The 27,039-nt window shown below is 44.8% G+C and overlaps 1 protein-coding gene across 1 annotated transcript in view; it reads left to right on the top strand.

The window, feature by feature from the left end:
- Positions 1 to 27,039, top strand: part of CIT (citron rho-interacting serine/threonine kinase) — a 168,159-nt gene that overhangs the window by 126,379 nt on the left and 14,741 nt on the right. Inside the window, exons 23-34 of the mRNA XM_060029296.1 lie at positions 1,239 to 1,292; positions 7,393 to 7,590; positions 8,596 to 8,789; positions 11,667 to 11,802; positions 13,874 to 13,978; positions 19,393 to 19,533; positions 19,961 to 20,068; positions 21,764 to 21,881; positions 22,146 to 22,310; positions 25,455 to 25,592; positions 26,138 to 26,318; positions 26,941 to 27,032. Of these exons, the coding sequence (XP_059885279.1) occupies positions 1,239 to 1,292; positions 7,393 to 7,590; positions 8,596 to 8,789; positions 11,667 to 11,802; positions 13,874 to 13,978; positions 19,393 to 19,533; positions 19,961 to 20,068; positions 21,764 to 21,881; positions 22,146 to 22,310; positions 25,455 to 25,592; positions 26,138 to 26,318; positions 26,941 to 27,032 (1,630 nt within the window). The remainder of the gene's footprint in view (positions 1 to 1,238; positions 1,293 to 7,392; positions 7,591 to 8,595; positions 8,790 to 11,666; positions 11,803 to 13,873; positions 13,979 to 19,392; positions 19,534 to 19,960; positions 20,069 to 21,763; positions 21,882 to 22,145; positions 22,311 to 25,454; positions 25,593 to 26,137; positions 26,319 to 26,940; positions 27,033 to 27,039) is intronic.

A 27,039-nucleotide genomic window follows, 5' to 3' on the forward strand; every position in this document is an offset into this window, starting at 1 on the left:
TTGACTTGACATCTTCACTCTTGAGTCACAGCTTGAAGTGTAAAAAACTGCTCTAGCCACTCAGGTCCTTTTTTGTTCCCCAAATGCACCAAACCCTTTCTTGCCTCAGGGTTTTTGCAGATGCTGTTCCCTCTGCTCTTTTCTGTTCTTTGCATGGCTGGCTCCTCATCACCCTGCAGGTTTCAGTTTAAATGTCAGCTCTTCAGAGAAGCCCTCCTTGACTGCCCCATCTAAGTGAGTTCTTTTTCTCCCCCCTTATTCTTTTTCCCTAGGCCCTTCATAACACTTGTCACTGTTCCTTCATAACACTTGTCACTGTTTGTAATCCTGCCCTTGTTTATTTTCTACCTGTCCGCACCAGAATGAAGGTGAGGCCAGATATGCTGTATCTTGCCATAGTGTCTGCCATGTAGTATGTACTCAAAATATTCTTGTCAGCTGAATGAATGCTACTGATTTAGAGCGCCTCTGCCTTGGTGAAAATCTTTATATTTACTTCAGGGTCTACGTAGGGTTTCTGAATCTCAGCAGCTTTGGATTTAATTTTTCAAAAGTCCCTACTTTGTCCTGGCTATTGTCCTGTATATGTGTGTTTGTGTCTTTCTTGGGAGAAGCCTTGGGGGCGGGGGTGGGGCAGTGGTGGGCAGCCAATTGGAGGGAAGAGGAAAAGATTAAGAATGGGGAGGAAGGGCTTCCCTGGTGGCGCAGTGGTTGAGAGTCCGCCTGCCGATGCAGGGGACATGGGTTTGTGCCCCGGTCCGGGAAGATCCCACATGCCATGGAGCGGCTGGGCCTGTGAGCCATGGCCACTGAGCCTGCGCGTCCGGAGCCTGTGCTCCGCAACGGGAGAGGCCACAACAGTGAGAGGCCCGCGTACCGCAAAAAAAAAAAAAAAAAAAGAATGGGGAGGAAGACAAAAGAGAGTAAAACTTCATCCTATGTTTTTTTCCTTTCTTCCACTAGTGCCTAGTTTTAATCTGAATGTTAAATATATATTTGTACAGGGTGTGATGTGTGGTCTAAATAGTTAATGTTATTAATAGGCATTGTGTATTCCTGTAACTTTGCTTCTCCTGTTGGGTATGACTTGATTAATTCTTTGAAAAAAAGGTGCTGGGGCAGCTGCAACAGCGTTCTTGGCTTTTTTAGACAAATTGTGATTTTCTTTATTTGACCCATAGCATGTAGAATTGTATTCCACCCTATGAAAAATTTATAATCAACTTCTTACCTTTTAGGCACATAGAGATGAAATCCAGCGCAAATTTGATGCCCTTCGTAACAGCTGTACTGTGAGTATTAACCAAAGATGATGAAAATAACATGAAACTAAAACTGAGAAGGAAAGGGGGACATCTCATTCTAATATCAGTGACTGATTTTTGATATAAACTTTCAAATTGAAGCAGTTAATGTGGTCAAACTGATTTGGAAGTTTCTGAGCCTCAGATAACTTCAGTGTCTTGTGTTCCTGCCAGTTTAAAAAAAATTAAACCATTCTTCGTGTTTGGGGAAGGCTTGTTGGAATGGTCAAAATAATTCTCACTGCAGAACCACTAATAGATCTCAGTAGCTGCAACAAAAGTCCCATTGGAGCTCCCCTTCCTTCTCCAATCTAGAAGGTTCTGTCTGAGACTGGCCCCAGATGGTAAGGGGCAGTTAGACATGTCAGGCTTCTCCACCCTACTGCCTCTACAGAGAGGGAAGACCAACAAGTTCTTCTACTGGGGAATCTACAAGTGTTAACTTCCTAACAGGCAAAATCTGGCTTCCTAACATGCAAATTCAGAATCTAGGACTCGGGAGTCGTTATTTCTATTGAGAGAAGTCAATTCCAGGAGCAGATAAGCATCATTCATAGGTTATGTAATAGGGTAGGATCAGTGGAAACTCAGAGTCTATTTTTGATCAGAGAGAGGGATTAAAATAGGCCCCTTTCAGAAGGGAGGGATGTTGTCCTTATTCATGGTTCTACCTCCTTTCTTTGGTCCTTTCATTGCTCTGTTACCTCCTTAGGCAGTTCTCAGTCAGCTTGTCTCCATTTGTATTGTTTGCATCTGTAAATTTCCAGAAACACCCCTCCACCTCCTATAGGCATATTTTCTTTTCTTGTAATGAACTCCTTCTTTCCTCCTTACCTACTATAAATGGGGCATTAAGTCCTGGTATATGCTCCCCCCCTCTTTCCCCCCCGCTTCATTTAGATATAAAATGCACACAACAAAGTACATGAAGTGCAACTAATATTAAGCATATAGCTGGATAGATTTGTATGTGTATAGACAACTTGTGTAACCACAACAAAGATCAAGATACATAACTTTTCAGCTCCCAGAAGGTTCCCTCCTCTCCTCTTCCCATCAGCGTCCTTTGCCCTAAGGGTAACCAGTATTCTGACCTCTGATACCACACCTTAGTTTTTCCTGTTCTTGAACTTCATATAAATGGAATCATAGAAGATGTGGTCTTTTGGGTTTAGCTTTTTTTGTTCCTTAAATTGTCTCTGAGGTTCATCCATGTTGTTGCATCCATCGAGATTTTGTTATATTTTAATTACGGTGTCGTGTTTCCAGTGTGCGTATAGAACTGAAGTTCGTTTATCCATTCGCCTGTTGATGGATGTTTGGGTTGTTTCTGGTAGGAATAAAGCTATTAGGAACATTCTTGTACAGGTCCTTTGACGGCTATAAGGCCTTGTTTCTGATGAGCATATACCCAAGAGTGGAATAGCTAGGTCATGGGACGTGCCTCTGTTTCACTCTAGTAGGTACCTGGCAGATGGAGTTTAGGTCTATTTCCTGTTGCCAGTGGCTGGATCTAGGGTGAGCTTGCCTTAACATTATCTGTTGATTTCTTCCCTTCCTTGAGGAATTGATGCATTCTGTTCCTCTACTCTTTTGCCTTACTTTTTTAGTTTCTTATTATCTTGGTTTCTTATTTTACACAAGAGTTATGTGCTTATAGTACATACATGCTCATAAATGATCACTGAATAAAATATAGATCATTTGAGGACTGTGACTTTTTTTTTAACATTACTATTTTTTCCTAAAATAAACTTGGATGCATTTTAAATGTGTACGTCAGTAATCCTGTTCCATTCATCTGGAGTTTTCTTTTCTCCTTTTTTCATCTTTTTTTTTTAAACATCTTTTTTTTTTTTTTTTTTTACAGCTTAAGGAATAATCAGAGTACAATAACCTGATGAGTTTTGAAATGTGTGTATATTTGTGAAACCAGCAAAACAATCAAAATAACAAACATAGTCATCACCCTCAAGAGTTTCCTTGTGTGCCTTTGTAATCCTCCCTCCCCCCCCATTTTTAAAATTGCAAGTGAAGTTTTAATGGAATATACCAATATGTAGAACAAATTTGGTTACTTTCTTATGTAACTTTTGTACTCTCTTTATCCCTCCAATTTGCTTTTTCTGGCACAGTGACTTCTAATCCTTCCTTTACTTACCCCTGGCATTCTGTGAAGAAGCCTTTGGGGGCCTCTCCCAGTGGGAGGGGGATCCCAAGAAAGTGATCCCCACCCACATTTCAGCTACGGCAGCTGGGTAGCTTGGGGGTCCAAAAACACACGCTCTGGAGTCAGACTGGTTCAGATTCTAAATTGGTCTCTTGGTAACCTATGTGATGTTACACTCCTGAGGCTCCATTTCTTTGTCCATGAAATGAGATGACATTGTATGTCCTCAATTCCAATACACCATTGATTGTAAGATGCATAATTCATTTAATTACTGCTCTTTGCGGGGCTGGGTGAGGGAAGAGAGACAGCTGCTTAGCTGCAATATACATTCAGATTTCGGAAACAGTAAAACCTAGGAAACACTGAGTCATAGAATCCGAAACTTGGTAATAATACCTGGGGTTCCTGTAAGAATTAGATGGTGCATTGGTGTTTGTACAGGGCCTGGCCCACAGAATGCACTAATCAGTGTTGGTTGCTATTATCATTTTATTATATTGGATTTACCACAGAATCTTGTGTAGAAAACGGTCCTGCTCCTTAAAAAAGTTTGAAAACCACCACTTTAGAACAACACTTGGCAGCAATGGTAGATCTCAGTTATACTTTCGCAAGTTCAAAGGCTGCTTTATAGACACTTTAGGAGAGCGCGATAGATGTTCCTTTCTCGTTGGTGCTGTCCAGGATTGTCGCCGCTGGCAAATGTCATCTTTGTTACCGGTGGGAACTCCTATAATAGCTCAATCAATTGGAGCTCCCAGTTAGCAGCTTTTTTTAATAAGCTCATGAGCAGTAAGATTTTCGAGCTCAGGCCATTTCTATATTTTGAAGAGATTTAAAAAAAGGACTTGATTCAATCTGGCACCTAAAACCCTACCTAAGTCTGTTTTGGAGAGGAGTTGGTGGGCCAGCATATGACACGGTTTTAATTATGAATCAATCTGTCAGCTATAAGATTAAAAATAAATAATATGCAAATAGCTGCCTTCAAGAAGGAATGAGGCATTAAAATAGGATGTCAGCCCTGTGTCTTTTCAGCCCGATACTCATTGTCTGGCTGGTGTCTTCACCCCCGACATTTACCTGGACATTTACCAGGTAACGTTCCCTCTGCTGGTTGCCCAGTCAGGTGTGAGAGGTAACACATGTATCTCAGAACCACGAGGTGTGCTTAAAAAGCAACTGATAGAGATCTTTAAAAAAAGTTTTTTTTGGACACTGAGAGTAGATAATTTTTTTATATCCCTGTTTTCTGTTAGAATTGTACCAAGATCTCTTATCTGTAAAAACAGCATAGAAGAAAGCTCTGCTGGCCCTTGCATTATGAAGCTATCTCCCTCATCTTTTTTTTACCACTAAGATGGAATCAGCCTTGCAGTTTATCTTTCCTGCCTTCTATCCTTGGGGTTGAAAGCTTAAGAGACTCATAATACAGGAAACAGATCATTTGCCCTCGGTGTGGAGGGAATATACCCACAAAGTAGACCTAAGAATTCTCTTTGCTTATAACCTGGTTCAAAATCACAGATAGCCCATTATTCTTTTTTTTTTTTTAAACCATGGAGATCATTAATTTACTCAGGTCCGCCCAATATCTGTGTGTGTCTAACACTCTGGCAACTCCCACAGAGCCACAAGCTCAACGTGTTACGGCTTTTGGGCAGGAAGGACATACGAAACGTCCGAATGCGCTAACATGCTTTCACGAGGCCTCGACTGCTTTCGTGCAAGCACCTCATCCTCCTCTTGTCAAACAGGCAACATAGAGATGATGACAGAATACAGAGCCAGTCACCACAAGTGTGGACAGAAGTCAGAGACCCCTTGAAAACAGGGTGACGACAGGAAATAGAAGGACTCTTCCTACTCCAGTGGCCAGTCGAAATGAGAGTAGTAATCTTGGCACTTCCCTGACTTTTTTCGAGTGTTTCTTCTTTAGCACTTTATAATCTAATTTGGGGAGGAGGAGAAGAAGTGACAGAAATGGGCTTATTATAAATTGCATTTTTTTTTCATGAGTCAAAGAAAGGGAGTAGGTACCCAAAGGCTTAAATATGTCTTTGAATGACAAGTAAATTATTTTGGCAGCATATATACTCTTATGTGGGTAGATTTTCTGTAGTCTGTTTGCTCCCCATGGGGCACCATTGGTGCCTCAACATCTTGGTCACTAATTTTTATCCCATGTATTTCACATGATGCGTTAAAGTAGAATAGCACGCAAGAAAAAGCCAAAACATTAAAACCAGAGCAACAGAGGAGGTAGTCAATATAGTATTTACCTCCGTGTCAGGTGGAGAAACCAACCCAGCCAAGTTCAAGGTGGCTTATTTGGGGCTTCCAGAATCCATTTTATAGCGCAGCTTCCAGGCCAGTTTGCCGCATCAGTCTTGTTGTTTTCCTTTGGGGGCAGAGGTAGAAGGAAGCACAGTGGAGACATTTGCAGTCTAGGAGGAAAACCATCTTAAGGAATGGGTTTACTGCATTGTTTACTCATTGTTTCTGCTTTCGGGAGATTTAACCACGTCACACAAAGGGTGATACAGGGTTCCCTGTGAGGCAGAAGTGCCGGCTAGGAGTGACAGACTTGCAGTTTTTTTCCTTTTTTTTTTTTTTTTTTTTAACCCTGATGAAGGAGGTTTAGCCAAGAACCTGACCAGATAACCTTTATTCCCCCTCTTGTAGCTGATAGCGTTACACAAACCATAGGAATTAACATGGCTTTTGATATTAAAATACAAATTACTAGACCACTTACTGCATTAAAAGCTCATCAGCACAGTTAACAAAATGAAAAGCTGTGGCCACATTGAACAGATCTACTTAATTGACGTTCTTTAATTCTATGTGCCTGGGAAGATTTTTTTTTTAATTGATAGTCAAAGTAGGTTAAAATAGGGAGTTAGTCATGGAAACAGTGGCAACATTTCAGAAACTAAGTCTACTCTGGGTTTGAAAATGGGAAACAATTAACCATAGACTCAGAGGCATTTCCTTTTAATTTACTCCTTTTAGTTATGTAAAATTTAATTTACCGCCAGTGCGCCTCATTCCAACTATTATTAGAAAATTGCCCTTAAACTTCTAAAGTATTATATATAAAAGCCCTTTGCAAGTGCTGGTACTAAACCTCAGCAAAGAGAACAGGAAAGCTAAATGCGCTGAAATTGAAATCATTCTGCCATTGAGCAGGGAAATCATTTAGTAAAACCAGATTAAATCTCTCTCAGTAAAATGACAATTTCATATACATGCCTTCCCACTTTCTGATAGCCAGCTGCATAATAAGAACCATTTAAAGTGATGCTGTCATACAGTATTATTTTTCAGGATTATTCTGAGAGTCCCTTAAATTTTTTTTTCCTTTTGTTGCATGAACTTAAATTTATTACCTAAAATATTATTAAACTAACTCTTAGTGTCCTTCACTCAGTCTTCCATGATAAGAACTTTCTTTTGCTTTCTAAGACTGTTTCCCAGGATAATGTCCTGTAGATGGTGTCCTGGGCGTTTTAGCTTAATTAGCAGATTGTGATACCAGTCTCTCTACTATTCCTCTTTCCTCAGTTTGCATTTTCCACATTCTATTATCGTCCATGAACTTGATCTCATTTAAAGTTGCCCCTTCCATATGGCAGGCACTTTTGATTGATTTGTTTTTACCATATTTTCCCGATGAATCCTGAGTCAGAGAAGAACCCGAGACATTTCTTGTTCTCCCACAGCATATGTGTGTTTGGGCGCTAAGGGGGCGGGTGTGGGAGATTGAGTTTGGCTCACAGGGGTTGGATGGGCAAACGTGAGCTGCACACTGATCGTCATTATCATGTAGGTTCAAGTGCTGATGGCTCTAGAAGCAATTTCTCATTTCAGATCAACTTGCTTGTCTGTGTAACCGGATTCCTTTCCTCTTAGGTAATCACAGACCTGGAGGAGCAGCTAAACCAGCTGACGGAGGACAATGCTGAGCTCAACAACCAAAATTTCTACTTGTCCAAACAACTTGATGAGGCCTCTGGCGCCAGTGACGAGATCGTACAGCTGCGAAGTGAAGTAGACCATCTCCGCCGCGAGATCACGGAGAGGGAGATGCAGCTCACCAGCCAGAAGCAAGTAAGGATTGTAAACAATGTCAGAGACTTCCCCAGGAAACTTGGAACCCCTTTAGATTTTAGAGGAGGTGCCAGTTGCATCTCTCCCAAGGGTTCTCAGACTGAGCCTGTCCAGTAAAAAGGCTCTTTTTTATAATCATGTCTGTGTTTGTTTTTTTTTTTTTGCTGTACGCGGGCCTCTCACTGCTGTGGCCTCTCCCGTTGCGGGGCACAGGCTCCAGACGCGCAGGCTCAGCGGCCACGGCTCACAGGCCCAGCCGCTCCACGGCATGTGGGATCCTCACGGACCAGGGCACGAACCCGCGCCCCTGCATCGGCAGGTGGATTCTCAACCACTGTGCCACCAGGGAAGCCCATGTCTGTGTTTTGAAGGCTTGTGGGTTTTAAAAATGGCTTTTAGAAGTGTCTAGTTGGTTTGGTTTTTTTTTTTTGTTTTTTGGCCGCTCCGCACAGCATGCAAGATCTTAGTTCCCCACCATCCCTATGGAACCCGTGCCCCCTGCAGTGGAAGTGCAGAGTCTTAACCACTGGACTGCCAGGGAAGTCCTTTGTGTGGTTGTTTTTGATTTTGATTTAAAACCATTAAAAATAGAATAGAATGCTTCTGTGAGCCACTTTATTTTTACGTATTTATTTAAAAAAAATTTTTTTTTGGCTGTGTCACATGGCCTATGAGATCTTATTTCCCCTACCAGGGATTGAACCCTGGCCCTTAGCAGTGAGAGCTCAGAGTCCTAACCACTGGACCGCCAGGGAATTCCCGAGCCACTTTATTGTTAAGTGTGGTCTCTTTTCCCTGGTCTTCCTCCTGGTTCTTTCTATAAGATGAAGGCAGAAATGGCCCTTCATCCATTCTTGTCTGGTCCCCTCATTCTGTAGGAGAAAAAGATAGTGTCTTTCAGACCATAGTTAGAAACTCCTGCTTTTCTGAAACTGATCTGACAAAAGTAACATCTGGGAAATCCTCATTTGACACAAAGCACAACTCAGTGATACTGATTTGCAGACGATGGAGGCTCTGAAGACTACCTGCACAATGCTGGAGGAGCAGGTCATGGACCTGGAAGCCCTGAACGACGAGCTGCTGGAAAAAGAGCGGCAGTGGGAGGCCTGGAGGAGCGTCCTTGGTGACGAGAAGTCCCAGTTTGAGTGTCGGGTTCGAGAATTACAGAGGATGCTGGACACTGAGAAGCAGAGCAGGTGGGACTTCCTGTTGGTAGAAAGCCAATGGCAGGTGACAGCAGCAGGATCCAGCTCAGAGCTACCAGCAGGGTAACCAATTGTCCCAGCTTGGCCAGCACTGAGCAGTGTCCTGGGACATAAGACTTTCAGTGTTAAAACTGGGAGACTCTTGTGCAAACCAGAATGGGTCTGTCATCCTCATTGTAAATACAGACAGTGCCATTTGGCAGTAGATGGTGACCACTTACCCCATGCAGGGCCCTGGGAGTCAGCAGGGAGAATATCTCAGTGCTTTCTTTGTAGAAACTCTTTTCTCGGGTTTCTAATCATTGTGACCATGTAGCAAGACCATCACTGTTTCGATCCTGGTCATTTGTGACGCAAGTCTGCCTTCTACACCAACCTTGGCGTTATTGACAGTTCGGGCCGGATGATCCTTTGTTGAGGGCACTCTTCTGTGCGCTGTAGGATGCCGAGCTGCATCCCTGGGCTTGCCCCACTAAACCCGAGTAGTGGCTCCTTCCTCCTGTTGTGACAACCCCACACATCTCCACACATTGCCCAGTGTCCCCTGGGGGGCAAAATCACCCCCAGTTTGAGAACAACTGCTCTATAAGAAGTTTTTTTTTTCCATTTCTTGGTAGGAAATAATTTCAGGTAGTATCTTTTCTCTGTGTTCCCACAGTCCTCCCAGCATAGAATTCCCTTCCTGCCGGGGTCACAGGTGTGAGGGTTGTGTACTGCACGCTGCTGGGGATGCTGTTTGCACTGAAGACGTCATAGATATGAAGATTTATTATGACAGTTTAACAGCTCACAGCAGCAGTTTTTGCACTAACAAAATCAGTATATTATGACAGTTTACCAACAGATGGGAGTAAACAGTCTTAAAGAACACGTGCCTTTCTTAGTTTGTGCAGAGACACCTACGGGCTGGTATTCGCCCCGTGGCTTCATGTCTGCCCAGCTGAATCCTATCCCTCCCCCCATAACCTCGCTAATATCACCTTCCTCTGAAACTTGCCTTCCTGCGGTACTCTCAACTCCTTTTTTTTGGCTGTGTTGTGTCTTCATTGCTGCACGCGGGCTTTCTCTAGTTGCGGCGAGTGGGGGCTACTCTTCGTTGTGGTGCACGGGCTTCTCATTGCGGTGGCTTCTCTTGTTGCGGAGCACGGGATCTAGGCGCGTGGGCTTCAGTAGTTGCGGCGTGCGAGCTTCAGTAGTTGCAGTGCATGGGCTCAGTAGTTGTGGCGCACAGGCTCTAGGGCGCGCGGGCTTCAGTAGTCGTGGCTCTTGGGCTCTAGAGCGCAGGCTCAGTAGTTGTGGCGCACGGGCTTAGTTGCTCCGTGACATGTGGGATCTTCCCGGACCAGGGCTTCAACCCGTGTCCCCTGCATTGGCAGGCAGATTCCCAACCACTGCGTCACCAGGGAAGTCCACTCTGAACTCTGTAAACAAGATAAACTATACCTGGAAATATTTATCATTTATTAGGACTCTATCAGATTCATTTTAGTATTTCCCACATTTGCTTGATCATAAAGTAGACTCATCATTGTCTTGGATGTATAATCTGTGCTAAATCAAACTAGAAAAGACTGGAAGCAAAGAGGACCTATAAGTTTCAAGAGAACCTGGTAAAAATCTTCCCCTTTTAGACATCTTCCCATTCAGGGTACTTGCTGATGTAAGGGGACTACTGGTTTAAGACCAGCAACCTTCTGTTGCTGTTTCCCTCCAAACTCTTGGGCTCCCCCGTCCTCACCATACATTCTGGCTGCCCTCACACAGACACCCTCCCTCCCACCTGCAAGTCCAGCTCTTATGCCAGCTGTTTCTAGAATCCTTCAGAGACAGTTTTGGGGACGGAATCTGACCATAGCATCAAGAAATTCACAATCACACGTGGAAGGTGTAATCATGGGCTGTGCTTGGGAAGACATTTCATGTATACTTTCAGGGGCAATTGTGAAAGGTCTTGGCTACCCACCCCCGTTTCTTTCCTCCCTCTATTTTGGTATTATGTGGGACCTGAGATGAGTAAAATACAATTCTTAATTCTTGTCTTCAAGAGGCTAAGAGTCTACTGGAGGAGGTAAACTACGCCTAAAATAGAGAGTGGGCTGTGCCAGGCGAGAAATAACCTTTATGCTTAGGGGACAACAAGGAGAGGTTGCTTCTGAGAGGGAAACTGGGAAAGGTTCTATGGTGGACGTGGTCTTTGAGTTTACCCTTGAAGTCTGAGTAAGATTTGGATTTGTCGGGTGGGGAAGGAGAGCTGCCAGTGGAGGAGCCTGTACAAGCCCAGGTGTGGAAGCGGCAAAGCATAAGACCTAAAGGGGGGAGGGGCAGTGATTTTTCTAGTTTGCTTCCAGTTTTTCTATTCTTTCACCTTATTTACAGATATTGATACATCCGTCAGGTTCAAGTTTCAGTTTCTTGAGGAGCACCCAGAACACTTCACCTCTTGCATGTACTTTAAGGAGAGGAAGTGTTTGCTCACATGGGGCTTCGCGTGGCCCTCTGCACCCTGTGTTCCTTCAGCAGGCCCTCATTCCCTTCCTGCTCCCGTAGGAGGGTGTGACAGTCTTGTGACGTCTTCTCCAACCCAGTTGCATTTGGAAAGATGCCTTATCGCCTTCAGCCTTTCCAAGTGCATATATATTCACAGGAACTTTACCTGTGAAGAGTATTTTTACCCAGGGCCTAAAGTGGGTCACATCTTCACTCTGAACGTGGTCAGAAAACAGGACATAATTCAGAACAAGGGGTCGGGTTGGGCATCTCGCCAGCCCACAGTCTGTTTGGTTGCTTAGCAGGGCCCGAGCTGGACCAGCTCCCTTCCTGCAGGGCGGCGATGGTGGGGCCTCTGAACGTGCCCATGTTTCCCCGCAGGGCGAGGGCCGATCAGCGGATCACCGAGTCGCGCCAGGTGGTCGAGCTAGCAGTGAAGGAGCACAAGGCTGAGATTCTGGCCCTGCAGCAGGCTCTCAAGGAACAGAAGCTGAAGGCCGAGAGTCTCTCCGACAAGGTCAGCCCCTGTCCCTCCTGCCCTTTAGATACACGTGTGCACCTCCTTTTAGCAGGTATGCTTGACACACAGTCACATGCGATCAACGATCAGCATGTTTCATAAACAGAGTCGCGCGATTATGCTTCCCCGTGGGCCGCCCTCTGTTGCCAGTAGCGTGGGTGAGGGGGTGGGTATTAGGGTGTCAGAGTCGGTCAGTGACTTCCTCACATCTGCCTGTCAGGGCCCCTGAGGTCGAGATTTTGATCTGGGTGCACAACACTCTTGCTTTCTGGCATTTGATTTCTAGACGCCTTCATGGGTCTAATGTCGAACATCCTTGGGGAGCGGGGAGTGTTGAGGACTCATGCTCATCCCATTGCTGCAATGACAGGAAGCCTCAGCCTCTCTGGGTTCTAAGTCCAGGGACACGGTAGGATCTGAGGATGGTGCAGGTTCTCAGTATTTCACGTTGGAAATACACGTGTTCTGTCCACCTAGCACTCTGTATTCTGTATTTACAAAGTGACATACCAGTGTTTGGAGATTTTTATCTAATCTTAAAAGAGATTTCGAATAGGTGCTTCAATATTATAGATAACAAAAGGTCCGAGGAATTTCATGTATACGCATAGCCTCATACATACACGCTCTTTCGCGCACACACACATAATATAAAGTAGAAATTCAACCTCTGAATTTTGTGTAACTTTGTAATTTCATGATTATAAAAGTGATTATTTGGGGTCATTGTGGAAGATATAGAAACCACAGAAAAGTCAAGAGAAAAACGACTGGTAAGCTGTCATCACCGAATTTGTATATACATATAAATATTTATTTATAAATTTAGGTTCTTACAATATAAACAGCTTTACATATTTTTTTAAACATCACATAACTAGGGTCTTTTCCTGAATTAGTGAATCTTTTTTGAACATGTAGTTCTAGAAACATCAATTACACAGAGGCACCTATTTTTTATTTTTATTTTTTTTGGCAGTACGCGGGCCTCTCACTGTTGCGGCCTCTCCCGCTGTGGAGCACAGGCTCCGGACGCGCAGGCTCAGCGGCCATGGCTCACGGGCCTAGCTGCTCCGCGGCATGTGGGATTTTCCTGGACCGGGGCACAAACCCACGTCCCCTGCATCGGCAGGCGGACTCCCAACCACTGCGCCACCAGGGAAGCCCGAGGCACCTATTTTAATGATTCCACTTGTGTTGAAAATTTGAGTTTCTTCCATTTTTTTTTGTTTTTGCCATCATAAATAACACTGTGATGAACATAAACCTTTATGGACATCCGTGATTATTTTCTTAGCAGAATTTCATAGAAATAATATGATCAGATTTAAGGCTAGAGCTTGTTACTCAGGAACCCTCCTGGTATTGACTTACTATTTTTTTTAACCATAAGGAAAGTAAATATATTATTTGACCATGAGGAAAGTAAATGTATTATTTAGAGATAAATGAACCCTTTTGTGTTTAGCTTGAAGGATATTTTTTTTTACCTGACTGTTCTTAAAGTATTCTATAGCAAAGTCTTACCCATCCTTTAAGACTCTAGACATTCTGACCCCATCTTCTCTTGACGACTAGTCTCTCAGGATGAATTTCTCTTCTCCGTACCTCTTATCGAAATCGTCACCTGACAAAGCAGTCACTGTTTGTATACGTGTCTAGTTATGGTGCCACCCTCTGCCTTTGTGACCTGATGTAAGATCCTGGAGAGAGCTTGTCTGTCCTTTCATCCAAAGCTCCTGATATTATCCTATGCGAGTAGTAAGCATTCAGAATGTGATGATTTAATTCAGCCGAAGCATGTCAGATAAACAAATTCTTGAGAAGTCATCCTCCTACATATGACCCATCCCTTAGAAATAATATTCTCTCCCCACAGAATAACGCACATAAGGCTTATCTATGACAGGGACATTTGTGATATACTTTTAAAAAAACCAGTATTTATGTTCCGACCTTTAGAACTTGATTATTCTCTACCTGAGAAGGTTTGTGGATATTTGCAGAAGTTGTTAGCGTCTGACATTACTAAATGTGGTGTCACGGCCAATTTTTTCCAAATGTCCAGCTCAATGACCTGGAGAAGAAACACGCCATGCTTGAAATGAATGCCCGAAGTTTACAACAGAAGCTGGAGACGGAACGAGAGCTCAAACAAAGGCTTCTGGAAGAGGTGAGTGTAAAACGCCGGGCAAATAGAGCCGGGTGGACTCTCAAGTGAATATCTGTTGTCTTCAGGTGGGCAGATCCAAATTAAGGCGTTCAGATTTCAAAGTGGAAATTTTCAAGGAAGAGTAAGGTGGTCACCGGATACTTCCTTTTTTTTTCTTTCTTTCTTTTTTTTTAAATTTTATTTCATTATATCTTTTTATTTTATTATTTATTTATTTATTCATTTATGGCTGCGTTGGGTCTTCGTTGCTGCGCGCGGGCTTTCTCTAGTTGCGGCGAGCGGGGGCTACTCCTCGTTGTGGTGTGCGGGCTTCTTGTTGCGGTGGCTTCTCTTGTAGCAGAGCATGGGCTCTAGGTGCGCTGGCTTCAGTAGTTGTGGCTCGTGGGCTCTAGAGCACAGGCTCAGTAGTTGTGGTGCATGGGCTTAGTTGCTCCGCGGCATGTGGGATCTTGCCAGACCAGGGCTGGAACCCGTGTCCCCTGCCTTGGCAGGCAGATTCTTAACCGCTGCGCCACCAGCGAAGTCCCGGATACTTTCTTAAAGGTGTTTAACACGTTAAAAGAATGTGTCACGAAGGCCGGGGTCCTCTTTGTCCTTGTGTCCTCCCAAATGGTGCTTAATGGTGTGTCTAGTACACAGCGAGTCTGTGCCAAGTGGAAGTTTATTAAATATGCAGGCACATAGATATTGAGTTAAATTCTTCTTTAGATTTTATGTCCAAAGTACATGAAGTTTGCAGGCTGATAGGACAACCATGTAATTAGCTTTGTGCACGGGGCAGAGACCTGATCAGATTACACTGAGTGCCAAATCTCATGAAGGCTTTTGAACACCCAGTTAATTCAGTTTAAAAAAAATGATGCCCTGCTTTTGAGACACAAAACGAAAAGCTCAAATTGGTCTCCTAAACCAATCCATTCCTTATGTTATTTCCTGTACCTTTTAACAGAATTCTGAAAATCTCTGTTTAAACTGATGACAACTTCCCACTCCCAAACAAAGCCCTGGTTTGGTTGCATCACTGATAATTCGGCTTTGTTCATTAGAATTGACCTATCGGGACAAATGCACTTTATAAAGATATTTCACGAGAAGCTGGACTCCAAGAGTGTTCTGTTTAAGCCATAGTGAGCCTGACGGTTGAATTAGCCAGATTATCTATTCTGGTGAACTGAGGTTTTATTGTGTGCTACCTGTAGCCCCTGAGGGGCTCTGCTGGTAGAAATATTATGACTATGTTATTAAGTTCGAAAAGTGTGGTGAAAATTTTGCAGGTGAATGTAAAATGTTTTATAGAATGAGGGTTTAAAAAATATGGGTGGGAGTTTTGGAAAGTTCTGGAGATGGATGATGGTGACGTACAACCATGTGAATATACTTACTGCCACAGAACTGTGCAATTAAAAATGATTAAAGTGGTAAATTTTATGTATATTTTACCACAACAAAAAATTTTTTAAATCAATTACACACACACACACACACACACAAACATACACACACGTGGGTGGGAAATTCACCAAAGGTGACACTAAGAACATTATAATAGAAATTGACAAATCACCCCGGTGGTCAGATAGAGAATGGTGGTCTTTTATCTGGAATGAATAGGCAACACCCCCACTTGAGGCACCTGTTGGAAACAGGAGGAACAGAAATAATCAGTGTTCTCGCCTGTCCTCTTTTCCTTTCAAGGAAGGAGCGCTGGCCCCAACAGCTCAGTGCTTTGGTCCGAGGTTACATGGTGAGTCAGTGGCAGGGCTAGGAAGAGCAGGCTGGAATCCTGATTCAGTTCCCTTGTTCTCACTTCTAAAACTACCTGGGAACGTTTCCAGTTCTCCATTCTGCACCTCACAGAGGGCTTTTTGAGCAGATGTCTGTCTGGCTGCCATTGAATGGGAGGCAGATCTCACTGACAGCCGAAACCATTAGGGAACTAAGAACAATCTTTATTGTCCGGAACGCAGCTGGCATGCTGGCTTGTGGTGGGCCTTCTGTAAGCAGGAGACCGGGGGCTCAGCCTGGCTCTCCCCTCCATCAGGTGCAGATTCTTGTAAATGGGGTCAGAATCAGTGCCTCAGAGTTGGAAAGAATTTTTGTGTGTCATTTATTGCAAATTCCCAGCACTTGCACCGCTGTTCCCTTTATTATTCCTGTCCTGGGCACTAACGGATCTTTCTCCCAGATCTTTTCTCTCGGGCCAGAAATGGCCTCAGAAGCTTTTCTGACACTGCCCTTTACAGGCATGATTAGTCTCTTGGACGTGACGCCAGAGCTCAGAGTCCACTTGCTAATCCTGTCGAGTTAATCCCCCTCCAAGGTAGAGAGTCCCTTCCCCAACCCTCCGCATAGGTGGGCCTCGGTGAACCTTGGCCTCAGTATCAAAATTTAGAGTGACTTTAGACATCCCAGCTCATTTTTCTGGCACCTGTAACTCTTGGAAAGTCCTTTCTTATTGTAAACTAAAGCCTGTAACTTCCAACCATTGTTTCTGTTACATCGAAACATATGAAAACAGGGTGTAGTCTCATATTTCCAACCAAAGTAGGAGGTTAATACTGATTAATGATCAAATCACTTGACTAGTAATCAAAATAACTAATGTTTAATTAGCACGTACTATGTGCCAGGTGCCTTTCTGAGTACTTTCCATGAATTAACTCCTATAGTCCTTGTGACACTTCTGTGAGAGAACTACTACTTTTTATTGTATCATCTCTGTGATGGCTGATTCGATATCTCTGTAGCTTTCCCACTCCATATTGCCTTCTCTTTTCTAAATGGAACACTTGAAGTCCTTCCATGTTTGGGATGTTGTTTTCTGATAGATTTTTCTTTCCGAAGAGAGTTTCTAGAAGCCCCTGTGGTTTGAACAGCACAGCATAGGGCTATCTCCACTTCCATGCTGGGCTCCGAATATCTCTGCCAGCGACCCAAGCTCTTTGTGTGACTTTGGCACACTGCTGACACCCATCGATCTGTTAAATCACCACCAGCCCTTCTACAAGTTTTTTTTTTTTTTTAAACATCTTTCTTTATTCAGTTGATGTGTTTAAAAAATACCATCCTATTAAACCTTCTCTTGTTGGTTTTGATCCATCTTCCCAGCCACCAGAGTTGTTTCATGCTCTGGTTCTGTCATCTAGTTCCTTTGTGCTTCCTCCCAGTTTCCTGTCACCCTCATAAAATTGGGGGACAGATCTAAGCACGTGGCTAGAGCCCTCTTTTCACTCTAACACTGTCTGGGAACAGCCTCCATTTACCTCTCTCTGGGAAGCAGGTTAATGGTTTTGTAAAACATTTCATCGAGCACAAATGTCACTCTTGTTTTCTATTGTAGTAAATAAGTAGCCTATTTCCTGGAAAGCTAATGGACAGTTGATGTGTTGATTCTAGAGAAATATTTTGGGCCTGGCTGTCACCAAACAGATTCTTGTCCCTAGCACTTGTTTCTCTGCTTCCTGCCTAGTAATTAGTGTTGTCCTAAAATAGTGGAGAGAAACTAAAGTGGATAATTTGCAAGAAGTAATCATTTGTGCTACAGGGGACAGATAGCTCCCTAGAGGAGGTTATCTTAGCTGTTTTCTCTCTTTCTTTCCCTGTATTTTAGGGGGTGCTGTGGTTTGATTCAGAAATTCCAGGTCACGCACACAGGGCAGGTGATCATAAGTTAGTATCCCGCTTTACGGAGGACTGATGGGGAGAGGCTGTCGGAGTAGGTTCGGGCAGGAAAGGAAGATGGAAAGGTGAGGGGGGCGCACCTGAACGGGATGGAGGGAAGAAAGACAGACGAAGGAGGCAGCGCTAAGATTCATCGAGCATGTGCTGTATGCTGGGCACTGTGCTTGATGTGTCAGCCAGTGAAGGGAGTTATTACCCCCACTTACAGACGAAGAGACTGAGGGTCTGAGAGGCAGTGAGCTGCCCCTGGTCACAGGACTAATGAGAGTTAAAGTCAGGATTTGAACCAGGGTCTGGAACGTTCTAAAGCCCAGGTTCTTTTCCATGACACCATGATGCCTCAGGGAATCAGCTGCCTCTCAAGAGGAAGGGCAGGTGAGGAGTAGGAATGGACAGACAAGCATCGGTGGAGGGAAGAGAAATAAGGTAGCGAGGTTTCAGCAGATTCCGAGGTCATCAGTAGCCTTTGGCTGGCTGGGGCGTGGGCCACCGAGGTTTGCCCTCGCCTGCTGGGAAACTCCCGTGCTGATGGTTATAGCTCTTTACCAGCCCTCTGTCCTTAAGGCCGCAGAGGCTCTAGGCCACCAGGGAAGGGAGTATTTGGGCCACTGGTGGTGTGGTTAGATTGGACCCAAGGGGTTGGGTGAAATGAAGCAGCATCTTGTCAGGATAGCTGTTCTTTCCTGCTTTTTAGAAACAGAAGCATTTTAGGAAAGAGAGTCATAAACCCAGTATCTTTATAGCCTGCTCTGTTTTCTGGTTGACTTCCATTGTAAAAAAAATTGGAGAGAGATTTCCAGCACAAAGCGATTTCCAATGTCCTAAATAGAATTTTGTTTTCCTTGGGTTTTACCGACACTTGTACTGAACCTGGGATCTTCCTTCCTCCCCACATGGTAGAAATATCTCCTGAGACTGTGGCTATTGGGGTGCTTGTTGGTCCCACACCCTGACGAAGTGCTGTTTGAGTTAGAGGTGCTATGACCCTTTTTTTTTTTAAATCAATTTATTTATTTATTTGTTTTTATTTTTGGCTGCGTTGGGTCTTCGTTGCTGTCCGTGGGCTTTCTCTAGTTGTGGCGAGCGGGGGCTACTGTGTTGCCACGCGCGGGCTTCTCATTGTGGTGGCTTCTCTTGTTGCGGAGCACGGGCTCTAGGCACGTGGGCTCAGTAGTTGTGGCGCACGGCCTTTGTTGCTCCGCGGCATGTGGGATGTTCCCAGACCAGGGATCGAACCCATGTCCCCTGCATTGGAAGGCGGATTCTTATCCACCGTGCCACCAGGGAAGCCCTGACTCCCCTTTGTATATTCCACACAGAGAATCACAAAGTGAGTTCTCTTAACAGCAATTGAGATCTTAAAAAAAAAAAAATAAGGACAAATCAGAACGTGGCTGTCATGGCATTAAGGCATACTGCCTTAGATGTCAACTCAGATGGCCCGTACTATGAAGTACCAAAATATCCTTAACTGCAACTCTGATTGGGAAGGCAGACCCACCAGTCTGGACTTCTTGTTGTGGTGGGCACCTTGTGAGTGGCTGGCCATCAGAGATTTCTGTGCAAGTTCTTTTTAACTGCACATGCATCATTTTGGAATAGCAGACAGTTGGTCATTCCGGAATGAGCCGAGCTTTTGGTGCCATGTCTGAAATTAGTTTGTAATAGGGACAGTGAGGGAGCACGTTGCTTTGTGTGTGGTATGAAGCCTCTCCTGCCTCTCTTCCCACCAGCAAGCCAAGTTACAGCAGCAGATGGACATGCAAAAGAGTCATATTTTCCGTCTGACTCAAGGGCTACAGGAAGCTCTAGATCGGGCTGATCTGCTGAAGACAGAAAGGAGTGATCTGGAATATCAGCTAGAGAACATTCAGGTGAGAACTGGCAAAGGGAACTTAAAGTGTCTGCAGGAGCAAAGCATGATGGCTAAAAGCCATCTGTCTGGTCAAATGGGCAGTATCTTCATGTTGTGTGTTTTTCCCAGTATTTTATTATGAGGATTTTCTAACGTTCAGAGAAGCTGGGAAATTTCTATCATGACCACCCTCTAGATTCTCCTACTTGCCATTTGCTATTTTTTGCTTTTTCACATATCTGTCCGTACTTCAGTCCATCTTTTTGGGGGGGATGGTGGGCAGTAAGATCAGAACTAAGTAAATAAAGATTGGCCCAGTGCGGCTTGGGTTGAATTTTTCGTATGTTAATATTGTAACAACTTTATTTTTTATTTTCTTAAAGTACCGAGTTTAAAAGTATACTTCTTTCGGTGTCTGAGGTGCTTTTCGTTTTCACAAATTTTAGGTTCTCTATTCTCATGAAAAGGTGAAAATGGAAGGCACTATTTCTCAACAAACCAAACTCATCGATTTTCTGCAAGCCAAAATGGACCAACCTGCTAAAAAGAAAAAGGTGGGTCAGAGGGTTTGAAAAGCGGGGAGCTGACAGTTTTGCTCAATCGTGGTGATTCCGTAAAGCCCACTGGGATAGATAATCCTAGGAACATCAGAGAAAACAAAATGCATCTTGTTTTGTTTGGGGTTGAAAAAGAGGCTTTGGGATCATCAGAATAGCTCTTCAAGAGAAGCGATCACTCTCGAGTCTGTAATACACCATTTTGTGTTCATGGCCTTTGAAGTTGTCATGCCTTCCTCTGTGAAGGCAGTGATAGTTTTTTCCCAGGCAGCTGGGGTGGGGGAGGTAGCAGAGAGGAAGGTTTATACTCAGGTCAGCGTCCTGGACTCCAGAGGGGTTCCCTGCTCACATGTACAGGACTCTGGAGAGATTACAGGTCACTTGTATGGGATTCTAGACAGAGAGGGGTTCTTAGGTCATGGGGATGGGATACCAGAGGTTTTAATATGTCATCTGTATGGGGCCGTAGAAGGATTCTCAGGTCATGTGTACGGGACTCCAGAAAAACTAGCCGTCATCTGCTCAGTCCTTCTGATTGGCTCAAGAAGAGACTGGGACCCAGAGAGCTGACGTAACCTGCCCCAAATGTCTGACTGGATAGCTGTCCCTTCCACGGGGTGCGGCTCCATCTCTTTAAAATTGTAACATATAAATTGAAAACAATGACCAAAAGAAACAGATGGACAGGGTGATACATAGGCACACATGGGAAGATTTTTAATAAGCCCAAAGCATGCTTCCCTGAACCACTGAAGGTTTGGTCATGTGTTCTCAGTTCCAGAAGGTCTCTAAGGAGCCTGAAGCTTCTTCCCAAGGCACCCAGATGCCAGAGTAGCACTGGCGGTGGTACAGGGAAGGCCTCCGATGACAGGATACTGGGGAGTGGGCTGAAGGAGGCGGCCGGTCTCTTGGTCCCTTTGTTCTCTTTACGGGAAGGCACCAGAGCGGCAGTGGTGGTTGTGGAGGCGGGTTTCCTTGTGTGCTGTGTGACCGTGCCTGTTGGTGCTGATGATACTGAATCTGGTTTATTTTATCAGTGGACTGTTATCTGAGTTTGTCACTTGATGTAGTCAGGGTGCTTCCGTGTATTTTTTTGGTTCGTTTTCACTCCCATTACCCTACGTTATACTTTTCTTTCCCATGTACAATACATGTTCCATTTGCATGTTTTTTGCATAAGCCCCTTGTGGTGACATCATTTTAGTATTCCATTTTTTAATTTTTTTTGCTTCCTTTAAAAAAAAAATACTCATCTCTGTGTCTTGTAACGAAGCATCATGAGACAAATTCAAGGCGAGAGTGATTTCTGAACCATGTCTCCTTTCCATCCTCCACTTCCATTTTTTGAGGGTAAAGGCTCAGGAAATGGCTCTCCTTCTTGGGAATGCTAAAGGAAGAGGTGGTGGCAATTCAAGCATCTCTGACCCTCTCGGTGAAAACTTCCACGCCCCTATTTTTTTTCCAGCCGGCTGGGAGGGGCTGTGGCTCGGTCCCCCCCTCCCCCTTCACATGCCATTTTTACTAAACCCGCTTGCAGTGAGTATGTGCCCGACTCCCGTGGTCTGCTCCTCCCGAGGCAGAGTTCCTTTCACTAGTTCCCAGTGCCAATTTCCAGGAGTTAGGAGATATCTCTGTTTCCATTGCTAGGGTTTATTTAGTCGACGGAAAGAGGACCCTGCTTTGCCCACACAGGTTCCTCTGCAGTACAATGAGCTGAAGGTGGCTCTGGAGAAGGAGAAAGCTCGCTGCGCGGAGCTCGAGGAAGCCCTGCAGAAGACCCGCATCGAGCTCCGCTCCGCCCGGGAGGAAGGTACGGGTGCCCTCGAAGCCAAGTGCGGTGGACGAGGCAGAGGACCGATCTCAAGGAGATTGGCCGAGACTAGTTCAGCCTCGTGGTGACAGCCCAGACATCCCACGTCTGAACGATTCACGGCATCCTCGGCATTGCCGATCGGGCACCCTGTGTGTCCTTTTGGTCTCGGGCCTTTGATAGCCAGCCCCCGGGGCGGTCCACTTGGTTGGGGCCTCTCGGGGGCCCTGCTAACCGAAAGGCGTTGGACCCGTCTCTCCCCAGCAGCCCACCGGAAAGCCGCAGACCACCCGCACCCGTCCACGCCGGCCACCGCCAGGCAGCAGATCGCCATGTCCGCCATCGTGCGGTCGCCCGAGCACCAGCCCAGCGCCCTGAGCCTGCTCGCCCCGCCGTCCAGCCGCAGGAAGGAGTCTTCGACTCCAGAGGGTATGTCCTCAAAAGGGGCCACTGGACATGCATCGACATTTTTTTAAATGGACTGAGAAATGCAGACCTAAGGTGAAAATGACAAGTAATAACACTAAAGGATAAAGAGTAAGAAGTAAGCCTTCTCCCCACCCCGGTTCCCTTACCCAGAGTCAACCATTGTGCTCTTCCAGCCATCGTTCATGCACGTAACTGCATGTCTGTATTATGCAGGTGTTTTATATAATCATCTTTAAGAGTCAGGAGAAAATAACATTTTTCTCAGTCCTTTTGTCTTTCATAAATATCATAGCCCACTGTGCTCTACACCAGGAGTCTCCAACCCCCGGGCTGTGGACCGGTACCGGTCCGTGGCCTGTTAGGAACTGGGCGCACAGCAGGAGGTGAGCGGCGGGCGAGCGAGCGAAGCGTCATCCCCGCTCCCCATTGCTCGTGTTACCACCCGAACCATCCCCCACCCCCTGCCCCCCGCACCGGTCCCTGGAAAAATCGTCTTCAACGAAACCGGTCCCTGGTGCCAAAAAGGTTGGGGGCCGCTGCTATACACTGCAGAACATCTTTCTTCTTTTAGTTAAAATGCTATCTTAGCCAGTTTCGTATTAACACATATGATCGACCCCGTCCTTCTAGAGGGCTGTGTGGTCTTCCATGGTGGGAGGTATATGATTCACCTATTAATCCAGACCCCTGTCGATGGGCATTTAGGTTATTTCCAGTTCCTTGTTTCCATATGTATCCTGCAGTGAACACCCTGCAGCTCTGTGGGTGCTATGACTGTAGGATAAGTCCTTGGGAAATGAATCAGGTTAAAGGTTATGTTCATTTTGAAAGTTGGTAATTTGTGCCAATTTATACCAGTGGTGTGAGGAGTTTTACTTTGTGGGCTTAAAAGTACTCTGTTCACCTAGAGACGGAAAGGACTTAAAAAAAAAAAAAAAAAAAGCCAAGGAAGGTGGTTTGGAAAGTCATACAGAGAGTGGAGTAGAGCTGTGGTTTAATATCACGGTATCACCAGCTATGCACTTTATCTTATTTACTTATTTTTGGCCCTGCTGTGCAGCATGAGGGATTTTAGTTCCCCTACCAGGGATTGAACCCTTGCCCCCTGCAGTGGAAGCGTGGACTCTTAACCACTGGACCGCCAGGGAAGTCCCACTATCAACCCACCTTAGCTGCCAATCTTGATGGGATTTTGTTGTCGTTGTTTTCTTCAGCGATGATGTCATCTCATTTCCTATGTTTACATAACACTTTGAATCAAAGAGCTTCACTCTTACAGTCATCAAAGTGGAGCTGGTAACACAGAGGAAAATCATTTCTGGCCCCCGTGTCCTTCGATGAGGCTGCGTAGAGCAGCTCCCTGAGTAGTTTGGAATACTCGAAGCATCTCCTTCGTGTGCGTGGCTTGTTCACCGTTTCAAAGTGCATTTATGTTATTTATTCCTCATGACTTTCTGATAAAGGAACAGGAATAGCATTATATGGAGAAATCAATTTGGATTCAGAAATATGGATCCTGAATTTTTCTATTTAAAGCTGCCGTTAGCTAGTTAGGTCACTGTTGAGAAGGGGGCCTTCTAAATGGAAAAAAATCAATCTTGTTAATTTTAACTGACTGGACTATAAATGTAAGAATCAGTTGTTTGAGGCTTAAAAGTTGTTTTTTTTAAAAAAGGAGGTTATTCATGAAAGAGCTGGGCATGAAGTGAGAATTCTTCAGTCAGTTTATGTATTGAATAATCAGAAGTTCTGTAATTCAGAATAGTGATCTTTAAACGATTCTGAAAAGCTCTAGATCCATGATCTCATGTGGAAAACAAACCGTTTATGACTAAAATATTTATAAACAACTGACTTAGAAGCATATGTTTCTCTATGCTCACAAATATCTATGCCATTGTATTAACAATCTGCTGCCAGTGATACGTTCTTAAATAAAACCTAATTCCTAATAACCAGATAATGGTGATTTTAATTTGGTTCATATAAATCTAGACACATCTATTAGTGTTAAAGTAATTTTACAATCCGTCACTAACGTGCTCTAATGTTTTTTAACAGCTTTATTGAGATATAATTCACATACTATACAATTTATTTGTTTGAAATGTATAATTCATTGTTTTTTAGTAAGTTCACAAGGCTGTGCAACCATCACATTCTAATTTTTAAACATTTTTGGTCCAACCCCCCCCCCAAAAAAAAACCCAAAAAACAAAACAACCCTACACCCATTGGCAGTTGCTTCCCATTTCCCCCTTCATGGAGCCTCTGACAACCACCAGTCTGCTTTCTGTCTCCATGGATTTGCTATCCTGGACGTTTCCTATAAATGAATCATACCACGTACGACTTTTTGTGTCTAGCTTCTTTCATAGAGCATAATGTTTTTGAGATTCATTCATCTTGTAGTATTTATCAGTACTTCATTTTTTTAATTGCTGAATAATATTCTATTGTGTGGTTATTACATCTTGTTTCTGTATTAATCCATCAGTGGACATTTAGATTGTTTCCATTTTTTGGCTATCATAAATAATGCTGCTGTGAACATCTGTGCACAGATTTTGTGGCTACATAATGTTTTCATTTCTCTTGGGTGTGTAGACCTAGGAGTGGAATTGCTGGGTCATCTGGTAACTCTGTGTTTAACTTTATGGGGAACGACCAAACTGGATTCCAAAATGGCTGCACCATTTGCTTTCCCACCAGCAGCGTATGAGGACCTTCATTTCTCCACATCTTTACCAACATGCATTTTCCATATTTTTGAGTCTGGATAACCCAGCGAGCATCAACTAGTATCTCACTGTGGTGTTTATTTGCATTTCCCTAATGATGAATGACGTTGAGCATGTTTTCCTGTGCTTCTCGGCCATTTATCTTCTTTGGAGAGATGTCTTTTCAGATCTTTTGCCCATTTTTTAATTGGGTTGTCTTTTTCCTATTGCTTCATAAGAGTTCTTCCTATATTCTTGTTCTTTCTATATTCTGTTCTTCCTATAGTTCTTCCTACATTCTCTAAACTCCTTGTCAGAGGGATGATTTGCGAACACTTTTCCTATTCTGTGGGGCGTCTTTTCACCTTCTTGGTGGTATAATTTGCAGCACTTTAATGATTTTTTTGAAAAAATTTTCCTCCAGAATTCAGCCGACGTCTTAAGGAGCGCATGCACCACAACATTCCTCACCGGTTCAATGTAGGACTGAACATGCGAGCCACGCAGTGCGCTGTGTGTCTGGATACCGTGCACTTTGGGCGCCAGGCATCCAAGTGTCTTGGTAAGAGCAGCTGCTGTGCGTGGGGGGAGGGTGCCTGTGCACCTCCACCTAAGATTCTGTCCGATGGGGGTGGGGTTTTTTTTTCCTTTTTAAATTCCTCATCATGAGTGCATTCATTTTCAAGCTTTTAGTCTTAGTGGGAGGACACTATTTTTCCCCTGTTCAAGAGGGAGTTTATACGTGTTGTCAGCTCACGTCTCCAATTCCCTGTGCAAAATGCCTTGGGCTTTGTGAACTTCCAGCCCCCTTTCCGTCAGGCTGGTCTCTCCCTGCCTTTAGGCTGTGTGCTGGCTCCAAGGGAAACGTGCAGATGTGTTTTACACACCTGTCTGTGGCAGCCTGGGAGAAGCCAGGAAAGCTGGGTTGAGAGTGTCTGGCTGTCTCGTTTCCTCTTCTCCGTAGGGGCCTGGCTCCTGGGAAAGGTTAGGGATGCCCTGAATGGCGGGGCCAGATGGACAGGCCAGGCGGGGGGTTGGCTGGCAGAGGCAGGGAACGGTCCAGCATTGGCCGAGTGTGTGTTCAGGTTGTTCACTGCTTTTCCCTAGAATGTCAGGTCATGTGTCATCCCAAGTGCTCCACGTGCTTGCCGGCCACCTGTGGCCTGCCAGCCGAATATGCCACGCACTTCACTGAGGCCTTCTGCCGTGACAAAATGAACTCCCCGGGTCTCCAGACCAAGGAGCCCAGCAGCGGCTTGCACCTGGAAGGGTGGATGAAGGTGCCCAGGTATTGCTGCAAGGCCGTTCGGGCTGGGGTGGGGTCTGGTGAAGGGCGGCAGGATGTGCCGGCCCAGAACGGGCCGCTTTGGGGTAAGGATACTTCTGAGCTAAAGGCATTTGGAAAACAGCAGATGCGAAAGTGACACTCTGACCTCCCCTTTCTCTCTTGGAAAGTAGGAGATAAAACTCCCATGTAAAAGCTGCTCTTCCTGTACCAGGAGGAAAGAAGCATTCTCCTCCCCGGAGCTGGGGGGCAAGGCCAGCTGAGAGAAGTCTGTGCACACAGACCCTGTTACCTTTCCTCAGTTGCTGCTCTTTGTTCAACTTAGTATATAAGCACTTGGGCCCATCTGCTTTTGGGGCTTTATTTTCTTGCAGAGACTCCCATGTACGCATAAAATAAAATGTGTATGCTTTTCTCCTGTTCATGTGTCTAACATCAGTTGAATTCCGAGGCCAGCCTACGTCCCAGAAGGGTAGAAGGAAGCTTTTTTTTCCCCTGCCCCTGCACTTCATTCCCGATGTTTTCGAGGGAAGCATCTTCACCGGGATTCCCTCGCCTCCCCACCCCTTTCCCCTGCCCGACTCTTCTGAGTTCAAACAGTTCTTTCCCATCTGTGTTTTCCCAGGAATAACAAACGAGGACAGCAAGGCTGGGACAGGAAGTACATCGTCCTGGAGGGCTCGAAAGTCCTCATTTACGACAGTGAAGCCAGAGAAGGTAAATT

Source organism: Delphinus delphis, chromosome 13 (assembly GCF_949987515.2).
Source record: "Delphinus delphis chromosome 13, mDelDel1.2, whole genome shotgun sequence".
In the NCBI taxonomy this organism is placed as follows: Eukaryota; Metazoa; Chordata; class Mammalia; order Artiodactyla; family Delphinidae; genus Delphinus; species Delphinus delphis.